Here is a 20383-nt window from a genome sequence, read left to right as displayed (position 1 = left end):
CAATTGACAATGGTGTACAGACAACATGGGTTTAAATATGGGCCGCTTGGGAACGGTGCATGGTTCGTGGTCCGTTACGTAGCCGGATACTACGTCTTGGAAGGGAAGGGGGAGGAGGAGGGGGAGGAGGAGGGGGAGGAGGAGGGAGAGGGGGGGAGTCAGGTAAGGTAGGTCTTCTCGCTGGGTCACCACGCTGGTCATGTGGGGGTTGGTGAGGTGTAGGAGGGGGAGGGGGAGAGGAAGGAGGTGGGTGTTGCTGTTGTTGGGCTGCAAATCTTCTTCCACGAGATTTGCAGCCCAACAACAGCAACACCCACCTCCTTCCTCTCCCCCTCCCCCTCCTACACCTCACCAACCCCCACATGACCAGCGTGGTGACCCAGCGAGAAGACCTACCTTACCTGACTCCCCCCCTCTCCCTCCTCCCCCCTCCTCCTCCCCCTCCTCCTCCCCCTTCCCTTCCAAGACGTAGTATCCGGCTACGTAACGGACCACGAACCATGCACCGTTCCCAAGCGGCCCATATTTAAACCCATGTTGTCTGTACACCATTGTCAATTGTGAATCATGTAGCTTTGAAAATTGTGACTTTTCTCTTGTAACCATTCTGAAGATGACTCCCTGAAGTCGAAACGTTAAATTAAATATGGAAGAATTTGGAAGGCTTGTATTTGCCCACCCTCCTGAAATGAGACCTACTGTGAGGAAAATTGAAAATCTCAGTAAGAAGATTAACCAGTGCCAAAATGCTGTTGTGTTTAACTCCGTGTGTATTAGTGAGAATCTGCGCCCTAAATATACAATATATATATATATATATATATATATATATATATATATATATATATATGATATATATGTAAATATATATATACATATATATGCAGACATGACAGAATTGAATAGACACCAAGAGAAATCGTTTGACTTATTAAACAAGTAATTGATACAATTAAGTGCTTATAAATGGTCACAGTGTGAATAACCAATACTTAGTTGACATCCCCTTTGCTTTTTTCAATGCAAGGACCCTTCTAGCCATACTAGTGATTAGTTCACGAATATCATCTTGAGGGATTTCTTGCCATGATTCCCGTAGTAATCCTAAGAATTTGGGCTTTAAAGATGGCTTCCTGTTCTTTTTGCGAAATTGTCGCTCTAATATGCCACAGAGGTGTTCAATAGGGTTCATATTCGGGGACTGACTTGGCCATGGAAGTTTCATGATCCCATTTTGTCTCAATATTTTGGGTTGCTTGGGCAGTGTGACAAGGAGCTCCATCTTTCATAAATAGGAAGACATTTTTACTCATTCTACCAATGGAGAATATTGAATGAGTCCTTCCTTTAATATAGTAACATATTTGCCTGAATTGATATTTCCTTGACCCTCCACAAGCTCTGATCGACCATCAATCCAAATTGCACCTCACACCATTATTGAATTGCCCCCATGTTTTACTGTTGGCTGCAGTCTTTTGAGGTCAAACCCTTGTCTACAGAGTTTCCAGACCCACACCCTTCCACTGTCAGAAAACATTATGAATCGTGACTTATCAGAGAAAATGACAGTGCTCCAAAAGGCCACAGGTCTCTCCATCATCTCAACAGCCTAATCCTTTCTGCGCTTCATATTGGCTGGACGAAAGAGTGGTTTCCTTGTAGCAGCTCTGTCATAGTAACCCAGCTTGTGGAGATAACTGATGTCAGTTCTGGGACTGACATCAGCTTGTGCTGCTATGTCAGAGGCTTTGCAACGTGGATCCGCTTCGATTTTTCTTTTGACAAGACGCAAGTTTCTTTCTGAGGGCCCGGGACGACCTGAATGAGATTTTGTGCCCTTCATGCCCTCTTTGGAGAATTGTAGCATCACTCTATTAACAGTAGAAAGGGGTATTGACAGATTTTCTGATATTTTGCGTTGACTAAGTCCACCTTCATATTGACCCATAATACGACATCGCTGAAATTCAGATAGTTCTACTGCTCTTTTGGTTTGTGGCATGTTTGATTAAAATTGTATGTAATCCGAAAAATAAATTTAGGTAAATATAACATATTAGGTAAATTTGACGTCGCTGTTCACTAGCAAAATTCTCATATATATATATATATATATGAGAATTTTGCTAGTGAACAGCGACATCAATCAGATAAGTTTTATGGCTGTCGCGGATAGGACTCGAATCTATCGCTCTGACGCCAAGAGGCTCCTGAGGCAGTGCCTTAACCCACTCAGCTACTGATGGTTAAAACTCTCTGAACTCGGAACGCTACTGGTTCCCGAGATTAGGAAAGATAGCTGCCTGGATCCCGTGTTTTCTTTTTCACCAGAGAGCCAACCACACTCGTAGCATTGGGTAAGGACCGGAGCTAATCACTGTATGTTGATGGTCGCAGCTTTCTTACGAAAAAGCGGGGCTTCAAGCCATTACAGTCTTCGAGGGCTACAGTTCCTTGCAATTATTCTCGTGCACCTGACCAGATCTATATTTGTGATTTTCATTTCGTTCTTTTCTAAGGTGTTGCTTGATGGCTCCATCTTTCAAATGGATGAAGAGGCGTTGTCTGAGGCTTCACGTAGTGTGGCCAATGTATGAGTTATTGCTAGACGCACAGTCCCAAAATTGCAAAATTGCATTTAGATTAAAAAAACACATGGATCTTAGACGCAGTCTCAGTTTGACTAGAAAGATTATTCTTCATCACGATACTCTAAGTCCTTGAATTGCTATAGTACACCATTACACGAACTCCTCTATTTTCACCACACTGTCGACAGTGTCTCATAACAATATCATTAATGACCTTTCATCTTTCTTATATGTATCTGAAAAGGTCTTTCGATAGAAGACGCTAATATAGTTATACTTAGGGGAATCCAAACCAGTAGACATCTTGCCCACCATCCTACCTGAGATGAGGTCAAACTCCCTGTTGAAATAACCATTATTTATGAAAATTTGTTTCATATGCTCCAACTCTTCATGAAGAGTATGCCAGGTCGCACACGCTTTGATGACCTTGTGGACATAAGCTCTGGTTACACTTCTGAGCACTCGCCCAAACTCTTCATGCTCTTATTTAAGTGAGTGGGCTTGTGGTATATGCTTGTGACAAATCCTAATCTGAGCTTATTCCTGAATAGTTTTATAATACCTTTTTTTTATCAGAAAGGATTTCTTTAATGTCTATTGAGGAAGTAGACAAAAATGAGTTCTGTAAAAGTCCCTTGTCTTCTTCTTCCTGTCATTTTCGTGCATATGAGTCGAATAGAGAGCACAGATTGTGAAGGCCTGAAAAGTCACATGCAAAAATAGTCTAATGTCATCAGCATAAGAGTATATAGGGAAAGATGTGAGGTCAAATAACTCCTGAAAAAAAAAACAGAAGACCAGAACTATGCAGGATACTATGGGTTATAGGCACAAAAGAAGAACATTTTCTTTCCACAGAAACATCCATAGAGTGGTCAAAAAGAAAATAAGAAATACATACATACATACATATACCAAAGGCTTTTTCCCCCTTACATGCGAGATAAGAAATAAAGGAGCAAAAAGAAGGATTGATGATGTAAGAGGGTGGCTTAGAATTGAAAGTCTTGTGCCAAAAAAAAATTCCCTGCCTCAACACTATGGGTCTCACAAAAATCCCACAAAGATGATCAAGAATCAGATGAAACGTTGGAGTATTTCTAACAGAGTGCTCTTTACTGGTGCCGCATAGACTATAAGAGAGCATCTCAGACGTGGAAGTGCGTTTCATATTCAAAATTGTTAGACAAATATATAATCATACCCATAGAACGGTTGTTGAAAGGATGGAAGCGACCACCACTTTCTGGTACAAGCTAGATTTAGACACTTTTCTTTCAATTAGGTAAGGAGAAAGTTGATAGACGTTGATGGAATAGTGTGCCTAAGCGGGGAGTCAGCTTAGAACAAAAAAAATTTAGAACAGCAGGAGGTACTTCATCTGTATTTTAAGCCTTCCCATTTTCAAGGACAAGTAATAAATTTAGATATAAAGCATGAGTAAGTGGGAGCAGTAGCTAGATAAAAAGCATCGGGATCGTCAAAAATCGAGTTTTGGTTAATATTTTAGCAGAAAGTTAAGGTATTTCAAAGAAAGAGACGACTAGTTTGGCGACTGATTAAGGAGCTCAAAATTCCTCAAAAGGTCAACTTTAATGAACTTGCTTTTCTTTTCATACACACAAAGTGGAACTCAAAATAATAAATGAAAAGATTACATACCCCCTACCAAATATTCAGGTAAGAAATAATACAGCCTCCTTTCGTAGTAAATTATTTTATTACTTAAACATAAGGTTTCCTCTGGAAGCTACAGAACAATCTGACATTTAGTCGTACAGAGAGGCGATGTTGTTTTCAGATTCCAAGCAACACCAATGGTATCATTGCTATTAAACTAGTGGATGACACAAGGCATAGCAAAACTCTGTTGTATTAACACCACAGTGACCTCCATTTTCTTAATGGAAATGAACGGCAAAATTCAATGAAAATCAAATTTTATGTATATAAAGAGAGGGTCATTCCATGATAAACCAATATGTTACACAAATGTTACTTAACCAAGAGGGAAAGGAATCGCAGGTTCATCGTAGTTATAGCCGGTCTTGCAAATTTCTTTGACAGTGTTTGTTGCATAGACGGTGTTGTACATTTTGTTGTAGACCGTCGATGTGACGGAGTTCGTATGATACACGACATTGGTGCTGTACCTGGTGCTGACTTGTCCAGGAAGAGTCTCTGTCTCGTAGGCTGTTCTCATTGTTGTAATATACTGGGTTTTGGCCGGGAGATTCACATAGGTGGGGACTACCTGTTCCCTATATATGGTCGTGGGAACGACGATGGTTTTGTACTGGGTACGCACCACCTGCTGAGGGATCACTTGCGTCCGTGTGACGTACTGAGGCACGCGCTGGGTGTGGTAATAGGTGGACACCACTTGCTGGTCCCTGGTGCTAGTGACATATTGTGTCTGGACGTTGGTTTTCACGACCTCCGAGTAGGATGTTGAGTACACCCTCTGGACCACTGTGGATGTGACGTAGTGGACCACTGGTGGCAGGTTCACGGTCGTGGTAACGAAGTTGGTCTTGTAGGCAGTCTGAGTAACATAGACGGTTTGAGGTGGGATGACCTGGGTGCTGTAGTAGGTCGAGTATGCCTTGCTGGTGACCATCTGGGTGTAGGGACGAAGCTGAACGGTGCTGGTGATGACATTGGTCTTGTAGACGGTGCTGACTACTTGTTGGGGAACCACTTGAGTTCTAATCACATTCCTGTAGATTGTTGTTGGGACCTTCTGGTAGCTAGTGGTGTATCGTGTCTTGTACTGAACCTTAACTTGATCCTGGGTTTTGGTCACAGTGACGTAATTAACTGCAGGCGGGAGTGTGACGTACTGAGTTCTGGTGTTGTAGCGGGTTGTGTACTGAGTCTGGCTCACGTACCGTACCATAGGTACGTATTGGGTGCTTACTAACTGGGAGTAGTATGTAGAGGGGTCGACCTGATTCCGGTACAGTGTCGTGGTCTTATACCGCACTTGACTACTATAAACAGTCGTAGGTACGACGACCTGACTATAGGAGGTGCTGGTGTAATACACGACAGAAGGATAGCAGGGTTCGTTCGAAGGAGGCAGGTAGGAGTCCAGGGAAGACTGCACAACCCCATAAGAAGAAACGTCACGAATCGGCCTGTCGACGTTCCCACCGAGAGCCGATACCAACAGGAAACAGAGCAGCAGAAGACACCTCATCTGCAAGTATTTGGGTGATAATTATACATGAGGCACAGCTGAAATTGAATTACCGTAGAAGAGAATGTCTACAGATATACTTAATACCATGTGTAGTAAAAAAAAAAAACGTGCTTACCTCAAACAGGATGCATAGAACTACAACCAAAGAATTAAGGTTAATCAATAGTTTCCACTAATAAATTTGTGTTTATTAAACACGTTGAATTAATATGTAATATCAAAGTTATTCTGTAACCCTTGACATTTTAATGATTTTGCTTTTATATCAAATCATCTATACTCAAACGAATATATCGAATAAAGATGTGAAAGAAGGAAGTTTTCATCCTCTCGGAGAAAAGGCACATGTATAGATAATGGTATTTAGTAATGGAAAGGAGTCGCGGGTGGCTGGTAGTTATATCCTGACTTTGAACAAGGCTCTGTCACTGTGTTTGTCAATGTGACCGTCTCGTATTGATCCTGTGTCTGGTAGACCATCTTCTGCTTCTGTTGTGTCTGGTCGACGTATTTAGTCACAACTTGGTTGGGACCAGGGACCTGAACAACAGAGGTGTAGTAAGCTTGATGTGTACTGTAAACCGGAGGTGGGGTGTTGTATCTGGTCTGCAAAACGGTTTGGATCTTGGTGTGGGGCTGAACACGAGTCTCGTAACGGGTAGTATAAACGACGTTGGGAGTGTATCGAGTCGTGACAACCTCGTGGGGAACGTATTGGGTGGTGTAACCGGTCTGGGTGACATGGTTCGTTTGGGTAACGACTTTATGTTTCGTCACGTAGCTGTTCTCGTATCGGGTGCTGACGACGACGGTGGGTATGACCTGTTGGCTCTGTTCGATCTTGGTGGAATAGACTGGGGGAGACGGGACACTCTGAGTTTGCACTGACTGTTTATACACAGTCGTGTATTTCATGCTAGTCTGGGGAGGAGACGGTTGCCTGTATATGGATGTTTGGACGGCGGTCTGGACATGGATCTGACGAACTGTCTGGGCAGGCAGGGTGACGACCTGTGTCCGCTGCACGTACTTTGGCTGGTACTTGACCACAGGGCTGTACTCGGTCTTGTATCGGGTGTCTGTAACCTCGACGGGTACCACCTGTGTCTGAACGTCGGTCATCGTGACGTATCGAACTTGAGGAACGACGCATGTCGTGGTGACGTAGGTTGTCTTGTAAATGGGTGGACTGGGAACGTTGTTGGTAACGACATGGTCAGCATACATGGTGTTAGTCACCTGAACGACACTGGTATGGTAGTTGACCTGGGTTTGGACACGGGTTGAATAGACCGTGGTGGGTACAACCTGTGTCCTGATATACGTGGTTGTCACATATTTGGTGTTGACATTGTGGACAACGTTTGTGCTTGGTACGTTCTGGTAAATGGTTGTGTACACTTGGGAGGTGACCGGGGGACATGATGGCTCTTTGACGGGAGGAAGGTAACCATTCTGGACAGGGGGCGCGTAATTATAGTTCTGGGCATCTCCCTCTCCCAGAACGAGGGCCGGTAGGAGCAGGAGAACCAACGAGGCAGCGCGCACCATTCTGCAAAAGAGAAATCACACAGATTAGAGCAGCGGTGATTGGAACCTCCGTGCCCATCGCTCATCGGGGAATAAAGTCCAATCACGCGCCGCTCCCTCTGTGCAACTTCCCGTCTGCAGCATATGGACCGACCCGGATGGACTTTATGCCCAGATGAGCCAAAGCACTGTCTTCACGTCAATGTAGTCTCCCAGGCGTCCAGATCCCCCAAAATGTAGAATTATCGGCTGAAAGAAACCTGCACAGCGAAGCTATAGCGATAATCCCATACCACACTCCTGGTCATATGGCCATTTCCCGAAGGTTGAGTGTGGTTTGAATTTTCCGCCAAAATCATCGGAAATTTAAAATTCCCGGCTCTGTGCAGGCATGCGCATTGTCGACCCCACCTCCCCCTCCCTATTCCCTCCCTTCTTACCCGGCTAGCTCGAGCCGGACGTCGCGTCACTTAGCATCGCGGAACCAGACGAGTCGGTCACTCCACAACCCACCTTCTTTTCATGCCGGTAAGTCTGGTTCCTGCTCGTGCTCGTGTGTTCTCGTAGGGAGCCCTACCTGTTCTCCTGCAGTTTTTTCCCCTTCGGTGTTGTGTCCAGACACCTTTGGGACACCCCTTCTATGATTATCATTATTCTATTTTCAGACCAAACGCTTGTGTGTGGAATCCGGCTGCACAGCCAGGATCTCGTCAGACGGCCACCACGACCTCTGCTCCCGCCATGCCCCTTGTTTCTCACAAGCTGGCTTTAACCCCCTAGCCTGCGTTGTGTGCAAAGCGCGGGTTGAGGAGATTCGTGCTGCTCCTCCCAAAACCCGTTCCAAGCTAGCCGCCCTCGAACTTCTTCGGGAGGCATGGCGCAGAGCTCGGAAATTGAAATCCGCTGACGACCCCCCCCCTGGTGTGGGCGGATCCGGCGTTAGGCGTGGAATTGGGCCTCGTTCGCCCTCGCCATCCGTCTCCCTATGTCTCCGAGACTTCCGTTGGTGGACAACCTGGGCCTCTCGGAGTACAAGGGGACGAGTCTGATGTTACGGAGTATGGTGTCCCCGAGCGTCCTCAGGCCTCTCGGCAGCCCCATACATCCGACCATCAAGGGTCCTTAAAACCCTTACGGCTTGCTTTGTCAAGCACCCCCACGAACTCGTCTTCCTCCCTAGTTCACTCACGTGAACCCGGCAGGAAATCTCGCTCGAAAAAGAGGTCTGCCTCACCGAGGTCCAGGACGCTCAGCTTGTCCCCACCCTCCACAGCCTCTCCCCCCAACTCACCCTCCCTTCCTCGCTCTCCTTTTCCTCGCCGTAAATCCCACAAGGGCAGGGAGCCGGGGGACGAAACGAGGGGAGAGGGAACTCTGGCTGCCCAAGTGGCTGCCCTCCTTCCGTCCCTGATAGGCCCCGTCCTTGAATCGGCCCTATCACATTATCCGGCCTTTCAGACCGCGCAAATCATAACGCACCCCTCTCCAGAGCAACCTCCTATTGAACCTACGGCTCTAGCCCCCCCTCCCACTCTCCCTCCTGGTCCTTCCCTCCGCCCCTCCGTGCCGGCGACAGGTATAGGACTAGAAGGCCCCTCTCAGGAGGAACCCCCCAATCAGACGTCCGTCGGGTTGGACGGGGTGGAGGACCACTACAGTTCTTCTTTACCTTATCCTCCTACCATGACGGACTCTTGAGTTCACCCCTTCTCATGGTGTGACCTTCCCCGGTCCTGGGAGTACTCGTTTGGAGAAGATCACAAGCTAGTGGCCTGGTCTCCCGACTACTCGCTACTGGAGGGCTGGAGGAGGAGAGATGACGTTATCCTAAAGTGGGCCAACGACGCGGAGGGGGCTAAGGTTCTATATAAGATTCGACCCCTCTCCGCCCCGGCCTCCACGCCCTCCAGGATTTTCCACCTCTAACACTCTGGACGCATTAGGTGCTCTCCTGGAGAACCCTCGTTTAAACCCTGATGGGCATATGTTTGTCGACAGGTCGGGGGACTCACCGGCGGTAGCACTCTCCCCAAACGCCTGGTTCCCGCAGGAGAAAGGGGAGAAAGCCTTAGACATCCCTGCTCTCGAGCGGGCCCAAGACCAACCCAAGACGGTTCCTCCTCGACGGCATATCCCTTCATCATTCCCCGTCGTCCTGCCACCACCCTTCGCGCCGGAGGGCCTGCGCGATTGCTTGTGGCACTCGGGCAGGGACCCCGCCCTCCCCCAGCAACTTAGTGAACCGGAGGCTAAGTTGCTGACGACGGAGGCCTCGACCAGACAAGACCTTGCCTCTACCATCTCGACCGTCACGGCAATGGCGATGATGAGGAACTGGCTGACGACGCTCGCCACGAGCTTTGAGGACTTCCCGCGGGAAGAATTGAGGTGAGTGGGATATTTCAATCTATAGAGGGTCCAGACCTGTCCTGGCGAGAGACGCTCGGGTAGCGTCTTCACCCAGGACGGAGCCTCTTGACTAGCGCCCGAGGACGAGGTCGTTCGGAAACGACCTCGGCTTCGCATATGTTATACGTTCTACAATTGAGCGATGTGACTTTATTACACCCTCCGGGGATCGGGATCCTTCTCGCCCTACTAATTTGATTCGCGTGTTTTCTGTATGCAGAGACACCCTGGCGGCACTCTCTACCGTGGCAGAGGGTACAGCCAACATGGCGTCATCAGCCCTACCCCCAGCAGCGAGGGCCTTCACCGCGGCTCGTCTGGCAGCTCGTCAGTCTGCAGCGCGGTCGGCCCCGGAGATAGCTCGCCGGGGCGTGGTGAGAGCAGCTCCCCTTTCCCGTGGTCTGTTCGACCAGGAAGCGACAGACCGCGTCTTCGCTACGGTCCCGACCGTCATCCAGATCCAACAACCCTCCCAACCGGAGATTCCAGGACTTCCTTCGGAGACACGCGATAGTGACCATCTCCGCTAGCACAGTTCTGGACTTCCTGTCTTGGCTAGCTGACACCACCAACAGGGCACCGGAAGGCCGACCCGGGCCATGCCCCCCACGCCCACAACATCAGAGGCCTCGCGGCATCGCTGGCGTTTCTCCGCACCCACTCTGTGGAACGGGTGCAGGACCTCGGGGGCTGGGCATCAGCAACTTCCTTCAGGACACGGTATCTCTACCACTCGATCACCCCTGTCCCATGTGTCGCCATGGGAACGGCTCCACCCCTCTTCGCAAAAGAAGGGGGGGCAAAGGGCGACCGAGGGGTAGGGGAAGGCCCAGGAACCGCTGAGCAAGATACAATATTCTACATAGAATTTATGCACTATGTGAATTGTACAATATTATTTTTATAAATAAATAAATAAATAAATGAATATATATATATATTGATATTGATATCGATATAAGTAAAAAAAAAAAAAAAAAAACAGGTCGAAATGGACATGACTTCACATATTCAAATTAAGATAATCAATAGAAAGGATGGTAAAGAACTTTACCATGTTGAAAATTAATTTCAACGCTCACTGTGACTCAGGTCGAAATGACCATGACTTTTCCTATTCAACTTGAGCTAATCTACAGTCATGATGGTCGAGAATTTTACCATGTTGAAATTAATTTCGACGCTCACCGTGACTCAGGTGGAAATGGACATGACTTTTCCTATTCAACTTGAGCTAATCTACAGTCATGATGGTCGAGAATTTTACCATGTTAAAATTGATTTCGACGCTCACTGTGACTTAGGTCGAAATGACCATGACTTTTCCTATTCAACTTAAGCTAATCTGTAGTCATGATGGTCAAGAATTTTACCATGTTAAACTAATTCAACGCCCACTGTGACTCAGGTCGACATGAACATGACTTTTCCTATTCAACTTAATTTAATCTACAGTCATGATGGTCGAGAATTTTACCATGTTAAAACTAATTCAACGCCCACTGTGACTCAGGTCGACATGAACATGACTTTTCCTATTCAACTTAATTTAATCTACAGTCATGATGGTCGAGAATTTTACCATGTTAAAATTAATTTCGACGCTCACTGTGACTTAGGTCGAAATGACCATGACTTTTCCTATTCAACTTAAGCTAATCTGTAGTCATGATGGTCAAGAATTTTACCATGTTAAACTAATTCAACGCCCACTGTGACTCAGGTCGACATGAACATGACTTTTTCTATTCAACTTAATTTAATCTACAGTCATGATGGTCGAGAATTTTACCATGTTAAAATTAATTTCGACGCTCACTGTGACTTAGGTCGAAATGACCATGACTTTTCCTATTCAACTTAAGCTAATCTGTAGTCATGATGGTCAAGAATTTTACCATGTTAAACTAATTCAACGCCCACTGTGACTCAGGTCAACATGAACATGACTTTTCCTATTCAACTTAATTTAATCTACAGTCATGATGGTCGAGAATTTTACCATGTTAAAATTAATTTCGACGCTCACTGTGACTTAGGTCGAAATGACCATGACTTTTCCTATTCAACTTAAGCTAATCTGTAGTCATGATGGTCAAGAATTTTTACCATGTTAAACTAATTCAACGCCCACTGTGACTCAGGTCAACATGAACATGACTTTTCCTATTCAACTTAATTTAATCTACAGTCATGATGGTCGAGAATTTTACCATGTTAAAATTAATTTCGACGCTCACTGTGACTTAGGTCGAAATGAACATGACTTTTCCTATTCAACTTAATTTAATCTACAGTCATGATGGTCCAGAATTTTACCATGTCAAAATTTATTTCAACGCTCACTGTGACTCAGTGATGTCACGGTATGATGACGTCATTGTGATAAATTGACGTCACCATGTAGTCCTATGACGTCAATTTGTGTCCCTGTGACGTCACGAGACGATCCTATGGCGCCATGATCAATCCGGTGACGTCACAGTACAATCACATGATGTCACTAGGTATTAAACATATAGAAGTCCGCTTGTGGGTGACGAGACGTCACAAATTGCCATAGCACACTATTGGATGAAGACGCTCGCCACGGGCTTCGAGAACTTCCCGCGGGAAGACTTGGGGTGAGTTGGATACATACCGAGGGTCCAGGCCCGTCTTCGTGGGAGACGCTCAGGGAACGTCTTCACCCAGGACGAAGCCTCTTGACTAACGCCCACGGACGAGGTCGCTCGGAAACGAACTTGGCCTCGCATACTCCCTTTCGGTTTCTCGCTTACCCCGAGGATCTTCACGAAACTAGTGAGAGTGGTAGGCGTACGTTGGACGGAAGCAAGCGTCTCCACACTCATGTTCCTAGACGGCTAGTGGATGCATTTGCCCACCGGGGAGGGTGCATCGGCCGACATCTCAATGGCTCTGAGTGTGTTGGCGGACGTGGAGTTCGGGGTGGACTGGGACGGGTCTGCCCTTGCTCCCACACAGACTTTATTGGCTCGGGATTGAGTGGGACACAGTCAGCGTCCTTCGGGTGCTCCCCTGCGCCAAAAGAGCGTGCTTCTCTCACACGTCCTCCCTCCTTCGGTGGCGGGGGGGGGGGCCTCAACTTCGCGACCCCGGCCCTTCCACTGAGCCGCTTGGGGCGCCGACGGCTGGTACGGGAGGTCGACAGGGAGCATACTGCTTCTCCCGCGTGACCTGCCCGGGCCGATACCCTCAGCACTCCACAGGTTGTTGCGTCCCTGGCTTCGGTCGGGGGCCCTACGCCGGTCGCTGGAGTTTCTCCGCACCCACTCTGTGGAGCGGGTGCGGGACCTAGGGACTGGACATCGACGACTCCCTTGGGGACACGGTGTCTCTACCACTCAGTCGCCCCTGTCCCATGTGTCGCCATGGAAACGGCTCCACCCCTCTCATCTCAAAAAAGTGGAGGGGGCAAAGGGCGACCGAGGAGTGGGGAGGGGCCAGGAACCGTTGAACAGGATACAAATTTCGTATAATTTACGCATTGTGTGAACAGTGCAATGTTGTGCATGTCACATTCTTCGGCGTGGGTACTTGACGTTTCTGTCTCCCCTCTACTGAGTGATAAAATGAATAAGTCTCCCATAGGAAAGACACACGTAATAACGGTTTGATTCAGGCTTCACCTCTCCTCCCACCTGTCCTCGTCTCATGCATAGCTTCGCTGTGCAGGTTTCTTTCAGCCGATAATATTTCTTTGTCGCGGCTCGTGCCGCTTAAATTCTTCTTATCGGCTTAAGAAACCTGCACAGATTTAGGGTCCCTCCCTCCTCCCACAGGCGAAGCCTTCATTTCTCATTGAAGTGACGCGACGTCCGGCTCGAGCTAGCCGGGTAAGAAGGGAGGGAATAGGGAGGGGGAGGTGGGGTCGACAATGCGCATGCCTGCACAGAGCCGGGAATTTTAAATTTCCGATGATTTTGGCGGAAAATTCAAACCACACTCAACCTTCGGGAAATGGCCATATGACCAGGAGTGTGGTATGGGATTATCGCTATAGCTTCGCTGTGCAGGTTTCTTAAGCCGATAAGAAGAATTTAAGCGGCACGAGCCGCGACAAAGAAATATTGCAGCTACGTCACCAGAGCAAAACAACGGAACACGGGGTAGTTTGGTGATGTGATATCACATGATCATCAGCAGCGAGATTCGTGGATAATAACAGGTACCGTTTCTTCTGAGTGCCGACCATTACCAGGTTTGAAATGAGTTGAAGAATGATCAAGTTCCGCATAAGCTCGTCTCTCTCGGAGCTTTAGTACACTATTTTGGCACGTTTACATTGATGCATTCCATGAAAGTTACCACTACTATCTCATGGCAAGTCTTTTAGATAAAGGGAAAATCCAGGCGGAGTCTTCAAATTTTCGAACGCAAGACTGGTGTCATGCAGATTTAAAATTCATTCCCATGGCGTTACGTTAGAGAAGTGACTTGGCTTTTTCTAATGCCGCACGTGGACACATTCACTTCTCATCTCCCTTCTCAACTTCATGTAGTCAAGTGGAGTAGGGCAGTGGAGAGGACTACCGTCCCAGTATAGGGAGAGACTCCCCAGTGTAGGATAAGTAATACGCAACAGTCTTCAGTGTGTACCAAGTCCTTTTAGGAGGAGGTTGCAATCTACATATTTGAATGGGGATTTTTTTTTTTTCATACTATACTGTAGTAGAGCAAACATTTGTGCAAGTAGAAAAAAAAACACCTTATCCCCTGTGATTGAGAATGGGGATTCTGGCACCGTGATTCCCATGTAAGTTGTAAAAGTCGACAAAGTGGGACAGAGTGATGGGACTAGGGATACTGCTCTTTGTACGTTCATCCTATGAGAAATCAAGGATGAACTCCAACCGGAACTAAAAGTTGGGTCAATAAATGTGTTAGGTCGTGGCACAAATGAGAGTAAAAGGGAAGAGATAAAAGAAAAAAAGCTGGGATGGAGGGGAGATTTTGAGTTTGGGAGTGTGGCAGGGAGAGTATCAGGAGTGATAAGGAAGCAAGGGAGAGAATGAGTAGCTATGCTGGTAAGTGATGAGATAGAAATACGCGTGGTGAAGTGAAGGGAAGTATCTTCAAGGTTAATGAGGGTGAAGATGAAACTGGAATTAGAAATGTAGATTTTAGTAAGTGCATATGGACCCGGTAGTGAGGAAATTGAAGAGTAAAGCGAGGTTTTTGGATAGATTTAGGTGGGTACTCAGAGAGTTTTAGGAGAAATATCAATGAAGTGATGTTAGTGGATCTCAATAATAGGCCATTGGATGAGCCAATATATGAAGTAGTTGGGAATTTTCGGGTGCCAAGTAAAAATTCTATTGGAGAGTTGATGTTGGACATGTGCATAGAAAGGGATTTGCTGATAGCAGGCACAGTGTTTAAGAAGAGTGTCAAACATAAGTATACGTGAGGAAGGGCGGTGGGTAGAAAGGTGGTTGATAGGGCATTAATGGACTACGTAATCGTATCCAAAGGAAGAATAGGAAGAGTTCTTTTTGTTCAAACTTTTATTAGGGGAGATAGTGGGGATGTTAGATAATTTTATTTATATGTATTTCTTTAAATAGAAGCGATTTGTGAGTGGAGGATGAGTAAAAGAAAAGGAAAGTGATGGAGGGGTATGGAGGTGTTTAGAATGAGAGTGAGAATAAAAGGAGAAGGAATAACAGGAAAATTTGAGAGAAGTCTTGGAGGTGGTGAGCGAGAGAGGGGAGGTAAGAGTAGAAGAGAGAGAATTTTTTTTCAAGGAGGAAATAACAAAGTATGAAAAGATGGTATGTGGAACGACGAGAATGGAATGGAGTAGAAGAAGGGTAGTGAATAGTAAGATGATGAGGTAAGGGCAGTAGTGGAAGAGAAGAAACAAGCATGTATGGATTAGTTGCAAGGTAGGACCTGTGAAGCATATGAGAAATACAAGTAAAGAAAGGAGAAGCAAGACGTAAGATAGGAGAGGCAAAGAAGAGCGCAAGTATAAAATTTGGTAGGAGTATGACATCAGGTAGAGAGGAAAAGTAGATGCTAATGAATAGATTTTAATGGAAGCGAAGTCGGTAAGGGGAAGATGGGTAAAGTTTTATAGAGAGTTATAAAATGCGGAGGAGGTTAGGGATGGATTAGTTGTGGTGGCGGAATTAAAAAAGGACAGCAATGAAAAGTGAAATGACAGGGATATAGGGAAAGATTAAGTACAAATAGCCCTGAAAATTATGAGAGCTGGTATGGCACATGGATTAAATGGATGTCATGCCAAGTGTTTGAAAAAAAGTAAAAGTAAGGAACGCTTTAGTGGATTGATCAGTAAGATTGTTTAATGTGTGTGTGTGTGTGTGTGTGTGTGTGTGTGTGTGTGTGTGTGTGTGTGTGTGTGTGTGTGTGTGTGTGTGTGTGTGTGTGTGTGTGTGTGTGTGTGTGTGTGTGTGTGTGTGTGTGTGTGTGTGTGTGTGTGTGTTGAGAGAGAGAGAGAGAGAGAGAGAGAGAGAGAGAGAGAGAAAGAGGAATGGGACTATACCGGAGGCCTGGAGAAGTGCTTGTATAGTTCACTTAAAAAGGAGAAGCTATAAAGGGGTCAGTTTGTTGAGCGTAGGTGGAAAGGCATATGATTATTGAGAGGCCTTGAGAAGATACAAAGGAATAATTGATGAGGATCTATATGGGTTTGGAAAGGGTGGAGGGTGCGTGGATAAGAATTTCATAGTAAGGCTCATTTGTAAGGAACTTTTGCCAAAATGTAAGGATGTTTTTTGAGCCTTTATGAATTTAAAGAAGGCTTCTGATAGGGTAAATAAGAAGCCATTGTGGGAAATATTGCAGATATATAGATTGAGGGAAAGTTGTTAGGGGCAATCAATTTATTCTATATGAGTAGTAGAGCTTATGATAGGATTAGGAATGATGAGAGCGAGTGGTTTGAGGTAAAGGCGGGGCTGCGTAAAGGCTGTGTTATGTCGCCATGGTCGTTAATTGCGTACATAAACGGGATGATACGGGAGGTAAATGCGAGGGTGATAGGTAGGGGATTGGAAATGGTTAGAATAAATGAAGGGAAGTGCGAAGTGAGGCAATTGTTGTGAAGTGATAAAATTGCACTTGTGGTGACGGAGTGACGGAGTGACGGAGTGACGGAGTGACGGAGTGACGGAGTGACGGAGTGACGGAGTGACGGAGTGACGGAGTGACGGAGTGACGGAGTGACGGAGTGACGGAGTGACGGAGTGACGGAGTGACGGAGTGACGGGGTTTGGGAAGGCATGTGATAGGAGGAAGTTGAAAGTAAATGTGGGTAAAAAAAAATGATGAGATGTACAAGGGGAGAGGTGGCAGTAAGTTGGAGATAAGTCTTGGGGAAGAGAGGTTAGAGAAAGTAGATAGTTTTAAGTATTTAGGGTCACATGCCGCAAGTAATGGAGAAGTGGGGATGGGGGTAAACTGGAGTGAGGAAAGCAAGGGTGGATGATGAAAAGTGTCATGAAAAATAGATATCTGGGTATTGGTGTAAAGATAAGGTTATACGAAAGGGTGGTTTTGACTACTTGGAATTTAAGAGACCCAGAATGAAAAAATTGAAATGTATTTGAGATGAAGTGTATGAAAAGCGTGGTGGGGGCTACGAGGATGGATGGAGTGAGATATGAGGAGGTAAGTAGGAGAGTTGTATTAGAAAGGAAGCTGGCAGACATATTTGGATAGTCTGGGCACATGAGAAGAATGAGCGATGAAATATTAGCAAAAAAGAAAAGTATAGAAATCAGAGATGGATAGAGTGAACTTGAGGGGAAGTCCGAAAATGAGATGGATAGAAGGGGCGAAAGAAGCTTTGAGTAAAACAGAAATGTCATTTGAGTAGAAATTGGAGAAGGCATGAGATAAATGTGAGTGGAGAATTGTTTTGTATGAATGATAATTTGACGCAGTCCAAAGGGATTTCTCCTCGTCTTCTTTATTTTTTGCCAAAGGGGACGAGGAATCATGGTCGCCGTTTAAATGAAGCAAATGGCCCTGCTGTGGATATACTGCTGTGATGTTTCTGACCCAGACAGCTAAGATGAGATGGAAACAAATAAATGGTGGAAGGGAATGTAATGTGTTGGGTTGGGCGCATACCTTCGCTTGCTACCTTCCTTGTAAAAAGAAAGAGGTCCTAGGTACAAAGATAGATAAATAATGTAAATAGAGAGAAAAGAAGGGTCATAATTCATTCACACGAATGTGTGTGTGTGTGTGTGTGTGTGTGTGTGTGTGTGTGTGTGTGTGTGTGTGTGTGTGTGTGTGTGTGTGTGTGTGTGTGTGTGTGTGTGTGTGTGTGTGTGTGTGTGTGTGTGTGTGTGTGTGTGTGTGTGTGTGTGTGTGTGCGCACGCGCGCGAGCTCGCGCTTCCTTATAAACGTGTAATAAGGTATGGTCTCCTTTCTCTTCTCGAATACTCTTTCTCATATCAGGTTTTATGACCTTATTGACTCAATAGACCAAGCACCTGGGAAATGAAGACACAGAAGCTACCCAGTCCAGCTCGCTTCTCATGTCTTAGAAACGAACTCTCTATCTTTTCTTTCCAAATTCCATTTCGGTGACGATGTTCTTGCCTTGTCCACCGTTGGTATTCACCCGCCAAATGTTCAAAAGCTAACAGTTATATGACCGGATTTTGAAAGACTGAAAGTTATCGAGGACAGCCGTCCTATTTTCTGATGAACTATGGTTGTCCTCCAGCTCAAGCGTGTCTTTATATTGAAGGGAATTGTCTGGTAGACACTAGCTATTACTAGTTTTGATATGTAATCCTCTTCGTAAACGTAAGTGAACATCTAGGGTCCCAGAGAACACACTACTCTGAGAACCTGTGACTTTAGATCACGCTAGAGAACATAGTTATAACATAATGATAATGGAAGAAATCGTAAAAGACCATAAGGCCGACACTAACCAGCTCCATATCCCTTACCACCTGTCATTCCTGTCCATAAGATTATCCAACCTTCTCTGTAAACAACCATTTGTTTCAGCGCTCACTAACCATTCTGCGGGTAAACCAATTCTTGACTATTTCATTCTTAAACCTAAGTGTGTTCAGTTTAAAGTGGCACAGCAGCTCGCACTAACAATATGATTAGTCGAGGTTACAGAAAACGGGAGGCCGAGCATGAAGGACCGTGGCGAAAGTGATGAACAAAGGCCGAGAGGAAAAGTTGTCTTGATAAGATGAGAGAGCGAGCAAGGCCCCAAGAAACGACTCGTGGCAATGCACGCCCCAAGAACTGAGTCTGTGTTCATGAACTCAGGTATTATCCCAAAGACAGATGAGGTCTTAGTTCCTGATAACGAATTCATGTTTGTCCTCGTTTGCGTACTACCTCGATACTCTTTCCCAACTAAAATGCACATTAACGAGCGTTGTCCAGTTTGCTCCTATTTCACTATAGAAGGTCAATGATTCTAGGAGAAGAAATAAATAGTCTCAACTCGGTTTGTGCATGGAAGCGGTTGCGATAGAGGGCACCTTGAGGCGGGGATGGGGTGGAAGGGGCATTGGGAAAGAGGGGAATGTCTGTTGAGGAAGGACAGGAGAGGACAGAAAATAGGGGTGAATGGAGAATGATTGTTTATGGATGAAGCTGTGATGCATTAGGGGGAGTAGGTGGGGGATGGGGGGTGAGGAAGTATGTGTGAAAAATAAATTGACGCAACACGAAGGGATTTCTCCCCGTCTTCTCCATTTCTACATGAGAGGACGGAGAGAGGGGGTCGTCGATTTAATGAAGTGACCTTGCTGCGGATGTGCTGTGTCGTACGACACTGCTTCTGACCCAGGGCAGTGGGCGAGATGCAGGGATGACCCGTCATCCAGGAGGAGCCAAGATAAGAGGGAGGGAGGGTAGGTGGATAGGAGTGGAGTATATGGAGATGGAATGGGTGGGAGTGGATTTTGTCTTTTTTTTTTTTTTTTGCTACCTCCTTTGTAAAGGGGAAAAGGCCTTTGATATACGTATGTATCATTATGAAGAGGCCCTACTGTAGATGTACTGCTTCTTGTTGCATTCCTTCTGACTCGAGCAGCAAGCAGGAGAGAGGGATGACCCTTCATCCACGAGGGGCTAAGATGAGAGGCAAACAATGGGCGATGGATGGAAGTGGCTGTGTACCTTGGCTGGCTACCTCCCTTACTGAGGGAAGATGCCATTAGTATATAGAGAGATTATTATCATTACTATTAATGTTATCATTACTATTAATATTATCAATGTTGTCATTATCAGTTATATATCTTATGTACATTTCTTATCTCTTATCAAAGCAGATTCGTGACACAATCCATTTTAGTTCTGTCTGATCCTTCTTTTGCTTTTCCTCACCCTTAGCGTGCCTCCTTTCGACCCAACTTTCTCTCCCGCCAAGTCTTGCAGAGACGCGCCACTCCTCACCCAAAGACGACCACGCCCCCGAAGTGGGAGGGGCTGGGACGCTGACTGACCAGGTCGACTTTTCCAGTGCAAGATGAAGAGAGAGGGTTGGGGAGGAGGAAGAGGAGAGATAAAGAATGAGAAGGTGAATGTCTGAAGAGGTGATTGAAAGTTACTATAGTTTCTTGACGGATGATTCAACACATCTTTTTCAAGTCTGCTAAA

General features: G+C 45.9%; 2 protein-coding genes across 3 annotated transcripts in view; one reads left to right on the top strand and one right to left on the bottom strand.

Annotated features, from left to right (window-relative positions):
* Positions 1-4313: 4313 nt before the first annotated feature.
* LOC143026140 (uncharacterized) overlaps positions 4314-20383 on the bottom strand; it is a 22767-nt gene continuing 6697 nt past the window's right edge. Inside the window, exon 2 of one of the 2 annotated variants that reach the window (XM_076186144.1) lies at positions 4314-5799. In XM_076186144.1, the coding sequence (XP_076042259.1) occupies positions 4597-5799 (1203 nt within the window). In that variant the 3' untranslated portion in view covers positions 4314-4596. Of the gene's footprint in view, positions 5800-5926; positions 7355-20383 lie in introns of those variants that run through there. The other variant, XM_076186145.1, reaches the window with a different exon arrangement.
* LOC143026139 (uncharacterized) lies at positions 7818-8899 on the top strand. Its single transcript, XM_076186143.1, has 2 exons — positions 7818-7860; positions 7998-8899. Exons 1-2 carry the CDS (start codon positions 7855-7857, stop codon positions 8379-8381), a joined length of 390 nt encoding a protein of 129 aa, XP_076042258.1. The 5' UTR covers positions 7818-7854; the 3' UTR covers positions 8382-8899.

This window comes from Oratosquilla oratoria, chromosome 6, assembly GCF_046742065.1.
Source record: "Oratosquilla oratoria isolate Oo_2021 chromosome 6, ASM4674206v1, whole genome shotgun sequence".
NCBI classification, from domain to species: domain Eukaryota; kingdom Metazoa; phylum Arthropoda; class Malacostraca; order Stomatopoda; family Squillidae; genus Oratosquilla; species Oratosquilla oratoria.
Note: the sequence above shows the minus strand (reverse complement) of the source record. Positions and strands in the feature narration are given on the sequence as shown.